This window comes from Penicillium concentricum (assembly GCF_028827145.1).
Source record: "Penicillium concentricum strain IBT 3081 chromosome Unknown utg000002l_segment0_segment0, whole genome shotgun sequence".
NCBI lineage: Eukaryota > Fungi > Ascomycota > Eurotiomycetes > Eurotiales > Aspergillaceae > Penicillium > Penicillium concentricum.
In genome coordinates this window covers 5020711-5038672 of record NW_026622755.1, presented here as the reverse complement: position 1 = coordinate 5038672, position 17962 = coordinate 5020711, and the positions used below count along the sequence as shown (strand labels likewise).

The following is a 17962-nucleotide window of genomic DNA, read 5'->3' as shown; positions in this document are numbered from 1 at the left end:
TATCCTGCATGAATCTACATTATGACTATTATTGTTGTTTCTTGTATTATGTAGTTGACTAGTTAGTTAGCCCAGTATGTTCTCTGCCTGATATATTAGGCATTCATTCCACCCATTGCATATATATGAAGCCATTGTCACCCAGGTCATAGGATTCCAGTCCTATTCCTTGTTTCTTTACTCTTCCTTGTTTACAACAAACTGAACCCCATCGGCGTGCGGAATTCGAGTTCCGCTCCGGGCTTTGAGCGGGCCTTCTTATCGGCTTATCGCGATCAACCCCAGACGTCACTTTACCATCTCAGATGCCCCAGGGGATAAATCCAGATGATACCTCAGGGCTAGAGCTGGAAGAGCGCGAAGATATGACCGGTGTAGATGAGCAAGACCAATCAGGTCCCCATGCCCCTTTGCTCGCCTCAACCCACGCCTCTTCAGACCATGACAACAATGATCACGACGAGAGCCTGGCCTCTGAGCTGGAATACTCCGGAGGCTGGTTTATATGGGCATTGACCTTCTCCGCTGGGATAAGCGGTCTACTATTCGGATATGAGTATGCTAGCTCCTATCAAACACGTCATGCTGCTCCATTGATCCTCTGGTTCACTAACAATCGTCGGAACTTCCAGCACAGGTGTTATCTCGTCAACTTTGGTGACCATCGGGTCAGATCTTTCGGATCGGTCATTAACAACACTCGATAAAAGCCTCATCACATCCTGTACTAGTCTGTTTGCATTAGTCGCGAGTCCGTTCACTGGAGTGCTGGCGGACAAGTTTGGTCGTCGGAAGGTCATACTTGGCGCAGATATATTGTTTGCACTTGGAGCTTTGGTACAGGCCTTTACAAGCCATGTTTGGGGCATGATTCTTGGACGCAGCGTTGTTGGTCTTGCTGTTGGTAGCGCAAGTGCAGTGACACCATTGTAGGTTGGCCGTGGCGTGTCAGGCGGGGAGGGGGCTATGAACCCTAAGTCGTGGCAGAAGTTTGATTATGAGAAAGTTGATGGCTAACATGCTGGGAAATTTCTCCAGGTATATCTCCGAGTTGGCTCCTTCGCACGCAAGAGGAAGACTTGTCACGATCCTTTGTCTGTTCGTCACCGGTGGCCAGGTGGTGGCATACATCGTTGGGTGGCTGTTTTCCAGTACAACTGGAGGCTGGCGGTGGATTGTGGGAATTGGAGCATTCCCAGCTTTTGTCCAGCTTGCTATTCTCGCTCTACTACCAGAGACGCCTCGATGGCTGGTCCAGGCTGGATTCGATGCCCGGGCGAAGAATGTCCTGACCAAGATATATCAGGATTGCCCTGGGTGTGACCAGGTGGTGGATCGTGTCTTGCGCAATATCAATGGGGAAATCATCCAAGAGGCATCGGAGATGGGACAACCCAAGTCTCGCGGCACAAAACCCCAGTGGTTACATGATACTATTCAACGGGGCCAGCAGTTATTGCATGGCGGAAACAGAAGAGCGTTGATAATAGCAATGATGCTCCAGGCGGTCCAGCAGCTCTGCGGATTTAACAGTCTGATGTATTTTTCGGCAACCATCTTCTCCTCCCTTTCGTTCTCCTCACCGACACTGACATCACTCTCGGTGGCTATGACGAACTTCGTCTTCACGCTGCTTGCATTTGTGCTGATTGACAGGATCGGTCGCCGGCGCATTCTTCTGTATTCAATCCCTGTCATGGTCGTTGGTCTGGTCGTCTGTGCCTTTTCGTTTTCGTCAATGGACGGCAAATGGAATTCAGAACCTCCAACTGGCCCTCAAGAAAACGACGATAGCCCTAGTTCTCTTGTGCCTATTGCCATTTTGGTCTGTCTTACTGTGTATACCGCAGCATATGCCCTCGGACTCGGCAATGTCCCCTGGCAGCAGTCTGAACTCTTCCCTCTGAATGTACGTTCTCTGGGGTCAGGACTGGCCACTGCAACCAACTGGGGATCGAATTTTATCATCGGTCTTACGTTCCTGCCTATGATGCAATGGATCTCACCCTCATGGACGTTTGCTCTCTATGCACTTGTTTGTGTGGTCGGGTGGGTTGCTGTATGGGCGATTTACCCTGAGATGAGTGGATTAAGCCTCGAGGAAGTCAAGGGTCTGTTAGCAAATGGCTGGGGAGTGAGAGAAAGCCTACAGCGACGCCGTATCTCCCGACACATATAACCTACTATATACCTAGCATGTAAACAAAATTCATCAATATTGTGAGGCACGTATTTCATTTGGTCCCATGAAGAGGTTCAATTTGAACAGAGCAGTTCCTTGTTTCTCTTGATTTCTCTTTGTCCTATTGTCAGATCTGAGAGGAACCTCATTGGCCACGCTGAGTAGTCTCTCATAATCTGGCCGATTGCAAACAATCATCAGCCCTAACAATTCAACGATTGAAGAATCCGTAATATGGCATCACACATTTAATAACCGATTGTCTCAAGGACAAGTCAGTAAACGATCGTTTCAAGGACTTGTGAATGCACAAATCGAACTTTTACCGCCTCTTCTTCAGTCCTACCTCTTCGCACTTTACCTCTTCTGTCTCATATTGACCCTTCGAACTGTGCACTTGCATACTGAACTATGTATACAACAGACAAAGCCATGTCGAACAACAACCTCGTACACTCTGCTTCAACTGCCATGCAAAGTGCTCGCAGCCGACTCCTTGAGCTCCCGAACGAGGCAAGTATATGTCCGTATTCTACAATGTAGATTGCAGCAATTGATATTTTCAAATCAACAGATTCTCCAGGAGATTGCATGTTGTCTGCCCAGCGATCGTGATGTTCTCCATCTCTCCCAATCTTGCAAAGAGATGTGGGCCAAGGTCTTCGAATACGAGTCCGCCATCTGGCGAGCTCGCTTTGCTAAACACTACGACTTGGCCCCCGGAAGACCTTCCAGGGAGTTGATGTTCGAATACCAGATCCGCGCCATTGTGTTGAGCGCTCCAATCCAATTCAAAGAGAAAGAATATGATCGTCAATACCTCTGGATGGAGGTCATGCAGACTATGCTCGAGGAATCTCTGAAACTACCCATTGCCCTTGGAGAGACATCAAAGACCCTGCAACGCATCCGTGAGACCCTGAGGGGGGTAGATTTCCTAAGCGAGTTTCAAAAAGGAAGAACTTCATCGCCGCTCTTTTATGCTCTCCAGTTGGTACGCGCGTTTCGTCGAATAATGGACTGGACATGCACTAATTTGCCACTAATAGTGCCTAACTTCATTTGCTCTCGACCTAACCATCACCGAACCTTGTCGTCGAACCGACTACGACATCAAACAAGTCTACTCATATGCAGAAAGGGTGGGCGAGGCATTCATCGACCACGATGACCTTGATCTCGCCAAACTGCTGAACTTGCGCAATTTCTGGCAACGTCACTTTTTGAACACATCTGAGCTTACCTACCAAGAATCCTTCTCTGGGCTGCCTGAAGAGATGAAGCCCAAGACGCGAAAGGATAATCCAACCGAGGTGTCCAAACTAAGCCCATCGTGGCTAGGATACTACTGTGAGTATAACGACAGAAAGAAGATATAAATTAGCCCAAGCTGACATCAATTTCTGATTAGCATGCATGCATCCGCTATCAGACCTGCAAAGGATCAACGAGCGCCAGACATGTGCTGATCTTGAGACACATGGCGACTCAATCGACGTAATGGTGAGTGGATGGCGAGTTGCTTGGAAGGCTGCGATGACCATGTTAACATATGTCAAGACCCTTGACCTTGAACCCTCCTATGAACAGTTCTGGCCTGAGCAATGCAGCAAGCTCATCCCTCTCGCTGGTGGCCCGGACACTATGCGGACATATTTCGATGGCAGGCAGAGAGCCTATGCGGGCGCCTATGAGGCAGGGAACTATGTGTTCGGGTTTACCGAAGAGATTGCTGTCCCCCATGGTGGCTTTGGGGGATGGGCCCGGATTTGCTTCACCATCGTTGAGGCAGATGATGAAGAAGAGGAAATGCCCCCTCCTATGGGGTGGATGGTGAGGGCTGGATCCATGGGTATGAGGCTATCATCATTCCCGGTGGCCGCATTATGCTGGGACGATGGGTGGATATGAAGGAACCAGAGGCCAAAGGCCCATTCATCTTCTGGGACGTGTGATCACGTCCGGTGTCTTTTACGCTTTCCTTTTCGTTTGCCTTCCTTTTGTATTTTTCTTTGTTTTGTGTTTTTCTTTTTGTCTGCGAGCTGAGCGGTGGACGATATAGGGAATGAAACAGACCAAGCTCGCCCAAAGCGCTGGAAATTGACATAGGATTCTCGCAGTGGAATCAATATTTATGGTAACAAGCAATGTAGCTTTTGGATAGAAAAAAATTATGCGTTGAGGAAGGGAATAGATGACACATAGAAATTAAAACAGCCACTACTCTTCGATATCTTTGACCTTCTCCCATTCCCCCTTGAGGTTCTCCTTCCACAAACTGACCTTGTTATCACCCCCGCTGACGGCAAGGATGTTGCCGCTGAGACTCCAGCTAACGCGCCACAGAACAGTGTCAAACTCCAGTGTTTGGCTGGACCACTGGCCTGGGTTGGAAGCATCGGAGGTCCAAATGCGAACGGTCTTGTCTTGCGCGGCGGAGGCGATGTAGGACTTGGAGAGGATGCTCGGGGACCAAGCCACATCACGGACCCAGTCTGAGTGTCCCTCGAGGGTTTGAGTGAGGTTGTACGATTTGGACTCCAAACTAAAGAGCATCGAGTCAGTTCACGTCATAGCTGTATGTTTGGCAAGGTCCATCAATCAACATACTTGTACTCCCAGATCTTGATCAGGTTGTCACTGCCACCGGTAACAAACCGGCGCTGTTGGCCGGGTCCGGGGACAGAGCTGATGAGGCTACCAGCAGAGGCCGCGGGTGCCCAGCTGATAGAGTTGACGCCCATTCCGTGGGCATGGAAAGTCTGGTGGGTCCAGTTGTTGTCACGGAACTCGAGCACGCTGACATGGCCGTCAGACGAAGCGCAGGCAAGAAGACATCCGCTCTCATGGGGAGCCCAGGAGACCATGTTCACGGAGGCCGTGTGAAGGGAGAAATCGAAGACCTTGGTCCATGTGCTACCACCGGAGGGTGAGGTCGCATTCTGGGGCTGTTCCCGCCAGATCAGAACCTTGCCATCGTAGGAAGATGAGGCTAGAATTGTGCCGAATTTAGGATGAGCCTAGAGCAAGAGAATCGCATGGTCAGTCGAATTGCGCGCTACACTGGCTGATGTTTTGGGGTATCACTCACCCATGCGACACACCACACAGCGCCCTCGTGGCTATCAGATACCCATGTCAATGACCAGGTTTTAATTGCATACATTAAAAAGACCAGCTTACCCCTTCAGCGTCTCGACCAGTCGGTGTGATTCTCCCTCAATCTCAAAGATCTTTATCGTTTTGTCGGACGAACATGTGGCCAACCGGCGGCCGTAATAGTCCAAGCCAGCATCGTGCTATATTTCACATAGCTCAGTTAGCTTCAGTACATTGTGTAACCGCATAGACCACCAATTGTAGTTCATATCCTAGCACATACAATCATCTCTTCGTGTCCGGAATTCGAGATCACCTGAGGGGTCGCCTGGAGGGTTGAAGCTGTTAGCGATGGGATTGAGAAACAAGCTCAAATCCAGGTAGCTGAATAGCAATTACCATGTTGGAATAAAGAAAGCAAACAATAAATTTGACAGCTGTGAAAGCGCGGGGAGTCGGAGCAGCTCTCTCTCCCTTTCAGCCAAACAACCTGGCCCTTCCCGTATCTTATCGTGTGCTTAGCGCTTGGTCACGTTACCTGGATCTATGCACGTGATGAGCCTCGGCCGTCGGCAACCCCACGGGAGGAGTGGCGTGGAGTCTCTTATGCAGTCCAACACCTTTCATTTCTATGATTTCTGTAATTTGTGCTGGCAACTGATTACTGAGAGATCTGAAGACCAACATAATCGCGCTATCACACTTCTCGCTCAACTTTGGTCGATCTAAGCATCATTATGGCTGATGCGCTGTGCGGGCCGTCGAACGCCCTTCAGAACTTCCAGAAGCATACATCTGTTGATCGGACCCTTCAGCAAGACCGGTTGACTTCACGTCAATCGCCTGTGCAGGTTAGTAGCGCCTTGGATATCATATAGTTACAACCATACTAACAACATACTCCAGGGTTTCCGATCCCAGAACCCCCAAGAAGGAATACTCGACCCAGAGTTCGCCGCATTCGAAGGCAACCTCGCCGGCCCTGCATTGCCTAACTTGCAACATCCTGCCAATTTTGGAGCACCATTACATCATGCCGCAGTACACCACCAAGCCGCACACAGTGCAGGCAACGCCGGTTGGGCAGCGGACTTCCAGAACCTGCAAATTTCAGGGCCCTCGCATCCTGTAGCGCAACTACAAAGACCAAATATTGCACCAGCGACGACACATGGCGGATGGCACACTGAATTCATGACCCAACAACGAGGGCCTATGTCCCAGGCCCAGCAAAACCCGCAAATGCATGGTGCCTATCAGCCATCTTTTGCGCCAGGCTACCAGATGTATGGGTCCTCCATGAATCAGATGCAGCCCCAGCAACAAAATCACACCCAGCAATTCGATGAATCCGCCTTTGAGGCTGCCTTTGATCAGGCACGGGTGGATATGGAGTTGCAAGGAGCCGAGCTTGCGCAGCAAGATACCCAGAAGAACTTGCAGGAGATCAACGAAGTCGACGTTTCCGTGCCGGTCAACCAGGAGCAGATTCGACTCGGATCGGACCTTATTCCCCAAAGTGACAAGCAGGATCCACAAACACGGAGTCGAGATGCAGATGAACTTGCACGGACAGCAGGGCAACTGCTTGACAGCGTGCGCAACGAACAAAGCCAGAAATTCCAACAAAGCAATTTCCTAGCTTTGATGCGTCGGATTCGAGATCGCGAGGTGGAAGTTGAAGGAGATGATTTCCGCGAAGTCAGTACCAACCCGTAACGGTTTGGATGTCGGACGCGACAGAAACACCGGTATAACTCGGATAATCTACAAGGGCCGTTGTCCTTGCTAATGATCATTTGCAGACGGCGCAATCTCTTCACCCAGGTGGGCGATACTACCCGGGCCAACCCCACCCAGACCACACTGGTTCCGATATCCCGTCGAGCAGTAATGAGCCAAACAACCCTATCGGTAGGGTCTGATGTCCTGCGCCTATGAAAGACCAGCCAATAACCTGACCAGGCGTGCCCCCTTCCCAGATGGTGTAGGTATCAGAGATTCCCGACCGACCGAAGAAGGAACATCCGATCATCTGGGATCCAGCCCGTTTGGTTATGGTGACACAAATGCCCTCTACGAAGGATTGCTCCACAGTCAGGGGCTTGTGGACCGTCGCAGCGATCCGATTTGCTTTTTGGGAAGAGAATTGGAGGCGCATTTTCTACACTAGCGAAACCATGGTACTGAATGTATAGGTACCTTCTTGACTACGGTAGTTTCTACTATAGTGTAGGTACCCGGTACATAGTTTTTATTCTATTGATACCCCTTGAACAATAGCAATCACGTGATCCCTATTGAGAACAATCGAAGTCCATTGAACATTCCCAATTAGGCAACTCAATGGACCCATATCGGCCTCTGATTGGCTGTCTATTGATTGTCTATTGATTGTCCTCTTTCCTATTGTTTGCGCCCATTCAAACGGACAAGCGCTCGACCTTAAATACCCAGGCAACCCACTACCCACACTTCTCTACTTCACTCTACAAACACCGTTAGAATAAACCTCACAATGATGCCTCCATCAGACTCTTTGCGACATCACCTACATAAGCTCGCTGAAGTCCGGGCAAATCGCAATGTTTCTTCTATATCTACCTCTACCTCTCCTACCTCTACTTCTACTTCCACTCCAGGCACAGCCCCGCCTCCATACACATTATCTGTCACCAGACCCAGTGGCACAACTGTCATGAGCGTCGATCAGCACGACATGGACGACCCGTGGGCCTCCCCAATCAATATTTACATTGACAACTCCATCACTGTAACTGGTGATGAAAACACTATTACCGTGTCGTCTCCTGGATCTGATTCTTCCACTGATCCAACTCACCACGAGGCCCAGACATCTCCTCGCCTCACCTCCGTCGCGGCTGTCATCATCGCTGCGCTGAATCGCGCAAATGCCCTTAACGATGATATGGGCTATCCTCGGCCCATCAACATCCGCGCTCACGCGGGCATTCGGGTGAGTGGCCGAAACAACACCATCTCCGTCGTGGGCGAGGTCTATAAGTCTTATTCTGAGACTGTTAACCCCGGAGCTGGAGAAAGCAACAGGCGCAAGCGTCGTGCCAGCTCGGTTCGTACTCTACTTCGTAAAAAGATCCTCAAGAAGCTTTATCACTGACTGGCTTGGTTGATACAGGAGCCTGTTGGAGCTCCGTCGGCTCAACGCCCCCGTTCGTCTTGAAGAGAGGTTACGAGTTGCTTCATGGGAAGCTGAATGAATATTTCTATTTTTGCTTTCAATTCTCTCAAAGTTTGGTCACTTTTTGCTTTCGGTTTGGTCAGGGAGTTTTACATTTTTTTGGTTTGCTTGTTATGGGTTGATACCACCCTGGTCCTTTTTTAAGAATCCGCTGTACATTAGATGATTGTTCTGTAACTCTCCATTACTATGGTTGATGTTTCTTCTTACTTGACGATTATGAAAACATTTCAACGGTCCCCTACTTCCAAGGAGGTTCATTGAGAATAAAAATAAGGTTAGTGGCTATGCTTCAACAGCTGGGCTACTTGCTACTTCCACTAACATTGCCTTTTTTTTCTGATCCCGAGGATGATGGAAGCCATTGTTGCTTTCACCTGGGTCCTGTCTGTTCAGGTCCAGTTTTTTTTCTTGCACAATAGAAATCAATAGTGACAGGCCCGATTTCACTCGTATTTAGGATAAGGTGAAAATACGGCCACGAGCATGATAGGGAGAAAGGCAGTTGAAATCTTTCGAAGTCAGTTTGATTTATCCATTACCGCATCCAGGGAACAGTCAATGTGCGGAAGTATCGACCTTGTATGACTGCCGCTCTCGCTTCTCTAGCTGAAGATGCGCTAAATACCGGAAATATATGGAGATAGGTACAATTTGGCTACCCCGGAGCCTATGGAGAAGTCACGGGTTGCATATGTATAAAGAAAGCCTTGCCTCTTGTAGTTGTGGTCGTATCTCACCTCTTCGCCTCACATTCAACATCATCATCTTTCGGAATTCACCCATTTGTTCCTCTATAAGGTACACCGCTTGGTGAAGTCTCTCTGGCAATGAGCCAATCAAGGTAGTTGCTTCGTTTCTTCTTAACATTGTGGGTCATCTTCTAGCAATGGAAATTCTCAATATTTACTAGAAATGGGGGTTTGGCAGCTGGCACCTATACTGCTGCGTAGTACGCCGGCCCCTCAGCGGCGTAAGGGCGCCAGCCATTTCTCACCGGGCCGCACCCGCCCAACTACTGTAGCCGCATATAGGAATAGATCGCTGGTAATTTGCTGCTAGAGGTTGATTTCTTTCTTTGTCGACTCAGTATCGTCAAATTTATATCCGCCAGATTAGTATTTTCGAACTAGATCTGCCATCTAAATTAGAGGTGCCTCGGGTCCGATTATGAGTTCTGGATACTTATTGCCACAGTGCATTGAGGAAATCCAAGGAATAGTGCCTTTGAGAACCTGATCTAAGAAATAATAAGATAGCGAGTTAAGGTGTAACCGGTGATGGACGGGCAATTGCCATTGAGTAGTTTCGATACGAGAATCATTGCTAAGTGGCCTAGATTGATTTAAGCTTATTCCTATACCGATATTATACCAGAGAGCCATCTTGGCGTGGGTGTGGGGGGATATTATAAGATATGTAGCTCTTCTGATGCTCTACTAGTCTCCTGGGACCTGACTCTGATCCCTCTTACTGCACTGCTTAGGACAGTGTTTGTTTTCTACTCAAAACTTGTGGTTTAACTTGTACTTCCCCTGTCATTAGCCTTTTTTAAAAAAGATTATATATATATATATATATATATATATATATGCCTTCACATGATACCTAGGTGCGTGGTTAGGCCTAGAGATGAGACTTACTAACAAGTCTTTTATATACTACCTCCCTGCAAGGTAATTAGTACGTAGTATATGGATATTTTTGAGACCATTCCAGCACCCCAGCGTTGACTAAAACCTGGGTACATAGGACCAAATCTTCAGCAAGATGTGCCTTGCCTTTCGTAAGCCATTGTGGATTGAAGGATGAACCCCACAAAGCTAGGCTGTACAAAAATCACATAAGTGGATTTTCTGAAATCAACGTTGGTTTGATTGGCTCGATCAACAATCAAGTCGATCAGATATTCCTTGATAAACTCAGACTGGCGGTGTGGAGACCCTTCATGTGTCACTGCAGCTCTCCCCAGCGGGATCTACCAATAATAAAAAGTAAATTGAGATTGTGTATGTTATATATGGAGTAGATCTCCACATGGATGTTTGTAATATGGCAGATCACATTGACACGATTACAATACTATTCCAGAGTGGAACTGATGATCCACTAGTTATGGGGAAACTAACGAAGTGGCGACCTTAAATTGTTTGGGGATTATGCTGCAAAGTCGGATTCATTTCTTCTTCCTATGTCGTGATTTGGAATAAGCAAGTCTCAATTGGATTCCTTGGTGGCCTAGTTCAATCGGATTTAATATGAATTTGCCGAAATATGAGCATCCACCCGAGACAAAACACCCGCGTGAGTAAGAAATATTATGTGATTGGTTGGAAGACTAACATTTGCTAGTGAAATATGCGAATATTGTCACTATCGATCTTTCTGAATATGATCGTCCGGGAGGAAAAGAGAGACTGGCACAGAAATTCAAACAATATGTGCACCAAGTTGGTATTGCTCACACGACCTCCCCCAAATAGAGAGATATTGACAGAGAAAGGCTTCTTCTATATCACCAACATTGGCCTGTCACAGGGTGATATCGATCTCCAATTTGCTATTGCAAAGGCATTTTTTGAATTACCTGAAGAAGAACGACTGAGACATCGTGCTCCCTTAGAAGATGGTAGTTACAATGGCTACCGTCCCTTAGGAGCACTAAATCTTTTCCCTGGGATGCAAGACACGCTGGAATTTTACAGCATCTTCAAATTCATTCCCCAAAGCGAGCGATCACACCCGGATCTGATCAAAAGATACTCAGCGGAGATTGAAAGATTCTCCCGCTTCATGCACGAGAATGTCTCCTTCAAGCTCCTCCGAATATTAGCGACTATGCTCGAGCTACCAGAGGACCAGTTCGTAGACGGCAACCGCTACGAAGATGAATGTGACAGCTCTATCCGCTATATGCTATACCATGCTCGATCCCAAGAAGAAAACAAGACGTTTGACGATGTTTACTTCCGTGGGCACACGGACAAGGGCACTATGACGTTCCTATTCCAGCAACCAATAGCAGCACTTCAAGTGCAACAGGCCAAAGATGAAGATTGGGAATATTTAAAGATTCCCGCTGGATCTGTCGCTGTCAACATCGCCGATACGCTCCAGTTCCTCACAAATGGGTATCTAAAAAGTGGCTTTCATCGAGTTATAGCGCCACCAAAAGACCAGGCGCACCTCGATCGATTGGGATTGTTATATTTTGTGCGGCCGACTGCTAAATTGAAATGGAAGTCTCTGGATAGTCCTTTCTTGCAGAAGGAAGGTTATGGAAAAGCCACAACCCAGAATGACCAGGATGTTTCTGGGCTGGATTGGTGGAGAGCTGGGGTCAAGGTTCGCACAGGGGCAAATTATATCAGTTCTGCAGCCAGCACAATCTAAAGAGTCGTTGGATGGATATGTCTAGGATAACATCCAGCTACATGAAGTTGTATATATACCAAGATGGCCGTAGAAAACATAGGGAGAATTTCTTAGTCCTACATGGTTTATACTACTTAATTTTGTTGACATGCCAGTTTGCTCCGCAGCCTTGGGGCCGAACGTAGACCTTGTTTAGGTAAGACTGGAAAAGGCTCACCACAACTCTTGCCCTGTAGCCCATCTCAGGAGTAAAGCATGATAAGTACATCATGAACTCATATGAGGCATGGCGATATGACGTGGTGCCCTGGAACTCAATTGGATATTCTTTGTTTGATATTTTTACTTAAATCTGAACAGACAAGTATCCAGCATAACGAAATTAAAGTACAGATCTGTATATAGCAACTTCTTTCCAATCACAGCCAATTACAAACTCCACAACTAAGTTTCTAATCCCGGTACGCCCTTGAGGTCTCAGTGACCTCCATTTCCGTGGAAGTATTATCATCTGAACCGGGCTTTCTCACAGGGGACTTCAGACCGGACATTCCATAAATCGAAATGGCGACCATTCCCATGATTGCGCAAATGCACGAGAATACAAGAGCGACGATTCCACGGGCAGTGAATCCATCTGGGATGAATCCGGGAGGCTTGTTTTCTCCTTTTAGGTTGAGGTAGTCCTCTGTGTTGGCAGCGGCATTGCCCTCGTAGGGCACACCGGCAGCTTCACAGACCTTGATATGATCATCAGGAATGACGAGGTTATCTTGAAGCTCACGAGGAGCCTCGATAAACGTCATCGCAAGACCTTGCATCATGTGCCAGTCAATGTGGCAGTGGAAGAGCCAGACACCGGGGTTGTCAGCAAGGAAGCGGATGACATAGTATCCACCGGGAGGAAGGACAAAAGTATCACGACGTGCAGGATAGACGGGGAACTCGGTGTGATTGGAGGGGTCAAAGGTGGCGAATTCGGTTCCAGCATCATAATCGTAGAAGTTCTCGCCGTACGATGGGAATCGATCCAAGAGTTGGAATGCGTGACCGTGCAAGTGGAAGGGGTGGGTACCCGAGTCTTGGTTGCTGAGAATAATCTCCACAACATCATCTTTCTCGAGAACGACGGACTGAGTATACTCGCCGTACACGGCCGCATCGGTTGCGAGGTCACCGGCCGACATGACGGTGTAGAGTGTGGGGACCTTGGGCTTGGTGTAGCTGTGGTCGTTCAACAGGCCGTATCCCATGCCGTTGTCGAGATTGTCCATGACCAGAGTGAGCTCGATGGTCTGCTTAGGGTTCTTATACAGCTCGACACGGTCATGTGGCACGAGGGTCAAATCGTCAAAAGGATAGAGCTCCGATGATTCCTCCACGGGCATTGTGATCTCGTTGTGAGGGGCACTCGGGTTATACTCGAGCCAGTTCGTTTGATTGAGCAAAAGATCGGGAGTGATCAAATCAAGAAGAGATGAATCGGCAACCATAACCATGCCGTAATTCTTTTCGGTGGAGTTTTTCATCGTAACCAAGACAGAGTAACGCTGAGCAGCAGAGAGGTACAAAATGTCTGCTTCTGTCTCATCGACATAGATACCATCAATTTCGACAATGCGCATTTGGTGATCTTCAATCCAGAAGTATTGACCCACAAAGGTAGCGATATTGATGAGTCGAAGAAGGTAGGTCTTGCCGGCCTCAACAGGATAGCTCTGACTGACCGAATTGTTGAACAAGAAGGAGTTGGGGATAGGCTCGGCTCCAGTAGGGTTGTACAAGGACATGAAGTCAGGTCCAATGTCCTCGGTCATGTCATGGTACCAATCAGTCATTGTGAGGACCATCTCTTCATCGTAGTCATCGTAGAAGTAGGACTCCTCGTCATGAACGATGAAGGGTGCTCGGTAACCGTCAGGATAGCAGTAATCCGTGTGACAGTGATACCAATATGTGCCGTTCTGATTGACCGTGAAGTTGTAGGTCATGCTTGACCCTGGAACCACTGGACACTGCGTGACCATAGAAGGGCCATCCATGTCATTGGTGCCGTTCTGGTACATTCCATGCCAGTGAATTGATGTGGTTTTGTCACCGAGACCGTTGTGCATGTTGACCACCACACGGTCCCCTTTGTTCACATCAACGGTTGGGAGAGGCCATTGATCATTGATACCGATGACTTTGCGTTCAGCAAGGCCATCTGGATTTGCCATCACCCATGTCACATTCCAGTCAAATGTGTGTGTCACTGCCTGGCAGCATCCCGACAAGAGCTGGAAAGCTCCCAACAGAGCAATGGAATTCCGCATTTCGAAGTGCAGAACAGAAACTGTCCAGAGAAAGGAGGAGTTGTTCGGGGAATTGTCCTGGGTCCTGGGCCAAGGTATAGTTATTGTACTCACCCATGGCCTTTTTTTTCCCGCTTGCTGTCCAATCTAATTTCCCGACCTCTCCGACATGGGTCGACTTGGCAAATTCATGTCTAGGATGTCCAAGAGGCGTTGGACTAAATTAGCGTGGTGGAGTCTGATTGATACCCGGCTCTTGTTTCCTAATCTGATCAAGGGACTAGGAGCTATTTTTCACAGTCACAAATTTGGCACAAATTATGGCCAAGACCTCGGAACTGATTGATAAAAATGTCAACCACGCGATCATATTCTACCGGGTCCACTTGGTTATCCACTTAGTCCACTTTTACCCTTTTCCTTAACTCCGAGCTGTGGGAAAAGTTTTCATTGCCGAGACACCCTTGCCAAGGGTCCATGCCAAGAAAACCCTACCAAGCGAAGAAGCTTGGAGAGAAATTGCAAGTAAATGATTACTATTGTAGAAAAGCAGAGAAGAAGGTTGGAGTGTAAGAAGATAGGAAGTAAAGTGTGAAAGAATAGGTGAAAGGAAGAATATAATCACATGAAGATATCAAAGGCAGTTGCTGTTATCAGATCTATCATGGAATACTAGGAGCTCAATACCTTCAACTTCACTTCTCCCGTCTTCCATATTCGGAGCTATTACGTTTGTGAGTCATTTTCACAATTCCGGCGTTGCTTCTCAACTTTTCCTTCGTCCTTGGCGTTGACTCCCTAAATGTTGGGATTTTCGCGCTATACTGATAATCTCCGAAGGGACTGGAACAATAGCACAAGAGTGGGGGGATGGAAAAAGGAAATACACGTTATGAGTTCCAACAGAGCTCCGGTGTCCACTGGTAAGGTCCGTGATTTCCAGATGAATATAGATTATTGACTAGCCTAAACCAGAAGGTCATTTCCCGGACGGCCGTGGTTGTCAGACATGAATTGGCATTGTTTAAAATAAAAGCACATGAGAGAAAGCATTCCTCGCTTTTTCTCATCACCTACTACTATCTTCTTACCCCAGTTGCACAATGGTGAACGTTTTTTCGGTGCAGGTGTTCTTTATTGTCTTTCGAGAATGTCTCGAGGCAGTCATCATTGTCTCTGTCCTTCTGTCTTTCCTCAAGCAATGCTTGGGTCAGCCAGGCCAGGACCAGGCGGTCTATAAACGACTGCGGAAGCAGGTCTGGATGGGATCGATTATAGGTGTGATATGTTGTCTATGTATCGGAGCCATCTTCATTGGCCTCTTTTACGGATTGGGCCACGATGCTTGGGCAGACTCGGAGGAGTTGTGGGAAGGTATCTTTTATCTGATTGCCACGGTAAGTTTGATTGATACTTGAACTCATACCAAAGAATGAAGCTAATTCATCTACAAGATCATGATCACCATCATGGGCCTTGCTCTTCTACGAATCAACAAGACCAGAGAGAAGTGGCGCGTCAAGATTGCGAAGTCTCTGGTCGAAAAGAAGGAAGGAAAGTCACGGTGGATGCGCAGTGACTGGGGTCGCCGCTATGCCATGTTCATTTTGCCCTTCATCACAACAATGCGTGAGGGTGTTGAAGCTGTGGTATTCGTTGGTGGTGTGTCCCTTGGATACCCTGCAACTGCCTTCCCTCTGCCTGTCATCACTGGAATCATGGCCGGATTGCTCGCCGGTTGGTTGATTTACCGCGGAGGAAATGTCATGTCGATCCAGATCTTCCTCATTGCTTCAACCTGCGTTCTCTACCTCATTTCGGCTGGTATGTTCTCCAAGGCCATCTGGAGCTTACAGTACTACCAGTTTGTGGTTGGAGTGGGCAGTGATGTTGGTGAAACGGGCTCCGGCGCCGGCTCCTACAATATTCTCCAGACTGTCTGGCACGTCAACTGTTGTAACGCCGAGATTGACAATGGCTGGGATATCTTCCAGTCCATCCTGGGATGGCAAAACACCGGTACCTATGGATCTGTCATTGGATACAACGTCTACTGGCTTTTCATCATGGCCTGTATTGCCTGGATGTTGTACGAAGAGCGTACCGGCCGAGCTCCCCTGGCAAACAGTTTCTGGAGCTTGATGGCGCATGTTCCAGGCTTCAAGAGTATTGCCAATAAGAAGTTGGAAGCAATGAACTTCAAGGATGATGCTGTGGTGCGACAGGTCAATTCGGCACTGTTCCATGAATCTATCGTTGTGACCGAGACGGTGGAGCCCACCAAATGAGTCAAACATACACTCTTTAATTCTGTGGGCTTTCGAACACTGGTGATCGGATATGGGGATTGTATGAACGGGTAAGGCTACAGAGCGTTGGTTGTTTTTTTCTACAAAATGGAGAATGAATTGGGTTGATTACACGAATCAAGATTGTGAACAGTTGATAGATATCTAATCAAAATGAGATTAAGATCTTTTGCTATGCTGAACATATATCTATATGATTGTTTCTTGCCGTATAACTATTCATGGATGTAACCATGTGACCTTGATATGCCGTAGATATCAAGATATCTAGTCCTGTAGGTTGTGACCCTACGTGACTTCCATTTTCTTCAGCCTTAGATCGTGTGCACTGTTGCCCGAATTGGGTTTATTTGGCGAAGCCCCACTATTATCCCCGAAGACGTACATGGGTTTTTCTATACAGATTGATAACGGAAGCGAAGAGATCTCAATGGCACAATATTACCTAAAAGATGCCGAGATTGAAATCTCTACAGAATAACCCAAGGGAAAACTCTTTAGCAGTTCCACTGGTCTCTCAAAGTTGGCTTGAACTCCACTATAAACCCGGCCTGGGGAGAGTTATCAGACCCGAGATACCCGAACCCGAGCCTTAGCCCTTACAAGTGATCCGCGATAGTGAGCTTCAATCTGACTTGGATTTTCTGCTCTATTTTTATTCCAAAAGAAAAACCAATTTTATGATCAGAAATGGGTATGGACAAGAGACATCCACGGAGTGGGAAAAGGAAAAAGGTCACAGTGTTGAAACGATTTTCGTTCCTGGCCTTCCAAGGTTAGTCCCTAGTTGATGAAGGTATTTTTTAATATAATTGCAATTCTATACATTCATATAATACGTATAGTAGGGATAAAGCGTTTTTGGTAGTTTTTCGAGCTCATAGAGTTAGTAAATGGTTGGGTCGAAAGTTCTCTGGAATTCATTCTACAGGCCCATACATTCGTGGAACCATCTACCGAAATTGCCCACCTAGTTGTCTGGATTTGTACATAAATATTTTAACGTCGGTTATAACCGAATTTTTCTTTTAGGTGGGCCCATGGAGGTTTACTACATTTAACGGTTTCGGGGTTATGAATCTCTATAGAAATATCCGAGACACTATTCCTTCCATATATAGTGGGCCTGCTCGTCAAGAATCCCAAATGTGGACAACGCACTAGTCAACCATGGAACCATCTGCCGGGAGATTCCCTTGAGCTATCAGGGGACGTCAACTTCGGCTATTACAGCCGTTTCTTTTTTAGGGGCTTTAATCCCAAAGAGATCCGCCCAACCTTGGTTGAGATAAGTCCGAGCCTTCCGTTATCAATCTATACAGAAAAACTAGTGTCATCCACTATTATAACCCGAAACTTTCCGAATCGGCATAGTTTAACCTTATACTTGCCCTACGTTAACGCCGAGATATATTGCCAAGCCTCGGATTTCCACGCACCGTCGAAGAATGCTCGCAATGCAAACTCCATATTCGATATGAAC

The 17962-nt window shown here is 47.4% G+C and overlaps 8 protein-coding genes across 8 annotated transcripts; 6 read left to right on the top strand and 2 right to left on the bottom strand.

Annotated features, from left to right (window-relative positions):
* Positions 1 to 305: 305 nt before the first annotated feature.
* Positions 306 to 2179, top strand: N7517_005556 (putative MFS myo-inositol transporter; the record flags this gene model as incomplete). Its single annotated transcript, XM_056723286.1, has 3 exons — positions 306 to 556; positions 633 to 929; positions 1039 to 2179. 3 exons carry the CDS (start codon positions 306 to 308, stop codon positions 2177 to 2179), a joined length of 1689 nt encoding a protein of 562 aa, XP_056579536.1.
* Positions 2180 to 2828: 649 nt separating this feature from the next.
* On the top strand, positions 2829 to 4093 carry N7517_005555 (uncharacterized protein; the record flags this gene model as incomplete). The annotated part of the gene is made up of 3 exons (XM_056723285.1): positions 2829 to 3176; positions 3232 to 3532; positions 3594 to 4093. 3 exons carry the CDS (start codon positions 2829 to 2831, stop codon positions 4091 to 4093), a joined length of 1149 nt encoding a protein of 382 aa, XP_056579535.1.
* Positions 4094 to 4402: 309 nt separating this feature from the next.
* On the bottom strand, positions 4403 to 5683 carry sec13 (GTPase-activating protein SEC13; the record flags this gene model as incomplete). The annotated part of the gene is made up of 6 exons (XM_056723284.1): positions 4403 to 4727; positions 4793 to 5202; positions 5274 to 5304; positions 5366 to 5481; positions 5565 to 5609; positions 5681 to 5683. The coding sequence occupies 6 exons, from the start codon at positions 5681 to 5683 to the stop codon at positions 4403 to 4405; spliced, it is 930 nt and encodes a 309-aa protein (XP_056579534.1).
* Positions 5684 to 6018: 335 nt separating this feature from the next.
* pex20 lies at positions 6019 to 7000 on the top strand (the record flags this gene model as incomplete). Its single annotated transcript, XM_056723283.1, has 2 exons — positions 6019 to 6132; positions 6188 to 7000. 2 exons carry the CDS (start codon positions 6019 to 6021, stop codon positions 6998 to 7000), a joined length of 927 nt encoding a protein of 308 aa, XP_056579533.1.
* Positions 7001 to 7799: 799 nt separating this feature from the next.
* On the top strand, positions 7800 to 8420 carry N7517_005552 (uncharacterized protein; the record flags this gene model as incomplete). The annotated part of the gene is made up of 1 exon (XM_056723282.1): positions 7800 to 8420. One exon carries the CDS (start codon positions 7800 to 7802, stop codon positions 8418 to 8420), a length of 621 nt encoding a protein of 206 aa, XP_056579532.1.
* Positions 8421 to 10940: 2520 nt separating this feature from the next.
* Positions 10941 to 11894, top strand: N7517_005551 (uncharacterized protein; the record flags this gene model as incomplete). Its single annotated transcript, XM_056723281.1, has 1 exon — positions 10941 to 11894. One exon carries the CDS (start codon positions 10941 to 10943, stop codon positions 11892 to 11894), a length of 954 nt encoding a protein of 317 aa, XP_056579531.1.
* A 434-nt stretch (positions 11895 to 12328) lies between these two features.
* On the bottom strand, positions 12329 to 14191 carry N7517_005550 (multicopper oxidase; the record flags this gene model as incomplete). The annotated part of the gene is made up of 1 exon (XM_056723280.1): positions 12329 to 14191. The coding sequence occupies one exon, from the start codon at positions 14189 to 14191 to the stop codon at positions 12329 to 12331; it is 1863 nt and encodes a 620-aa protein (XP_056579530.1).
* Positions 14192 to 15273: 1082 nt separating this feature from the next.
* Positions 15274 to 16458, top strand: N7517_005549 (FTR1 family protein; the record flags this gene model as incomplete). Its single annotated transcript, XM_056723279.1, has 2 exons — positions 15274 to 15567; positions 15625 to 16458. The coding sequence occupies 2 exons, from the start codon at positions 15274 to 15276 to the stop codon at positions 16456 to 16458; spliced, it is 1128 nt and encodes a 375-aa protein (XP_056579529.1).
* Positions 16459 to 17962: the final 1504 nt, after the last annotated feature.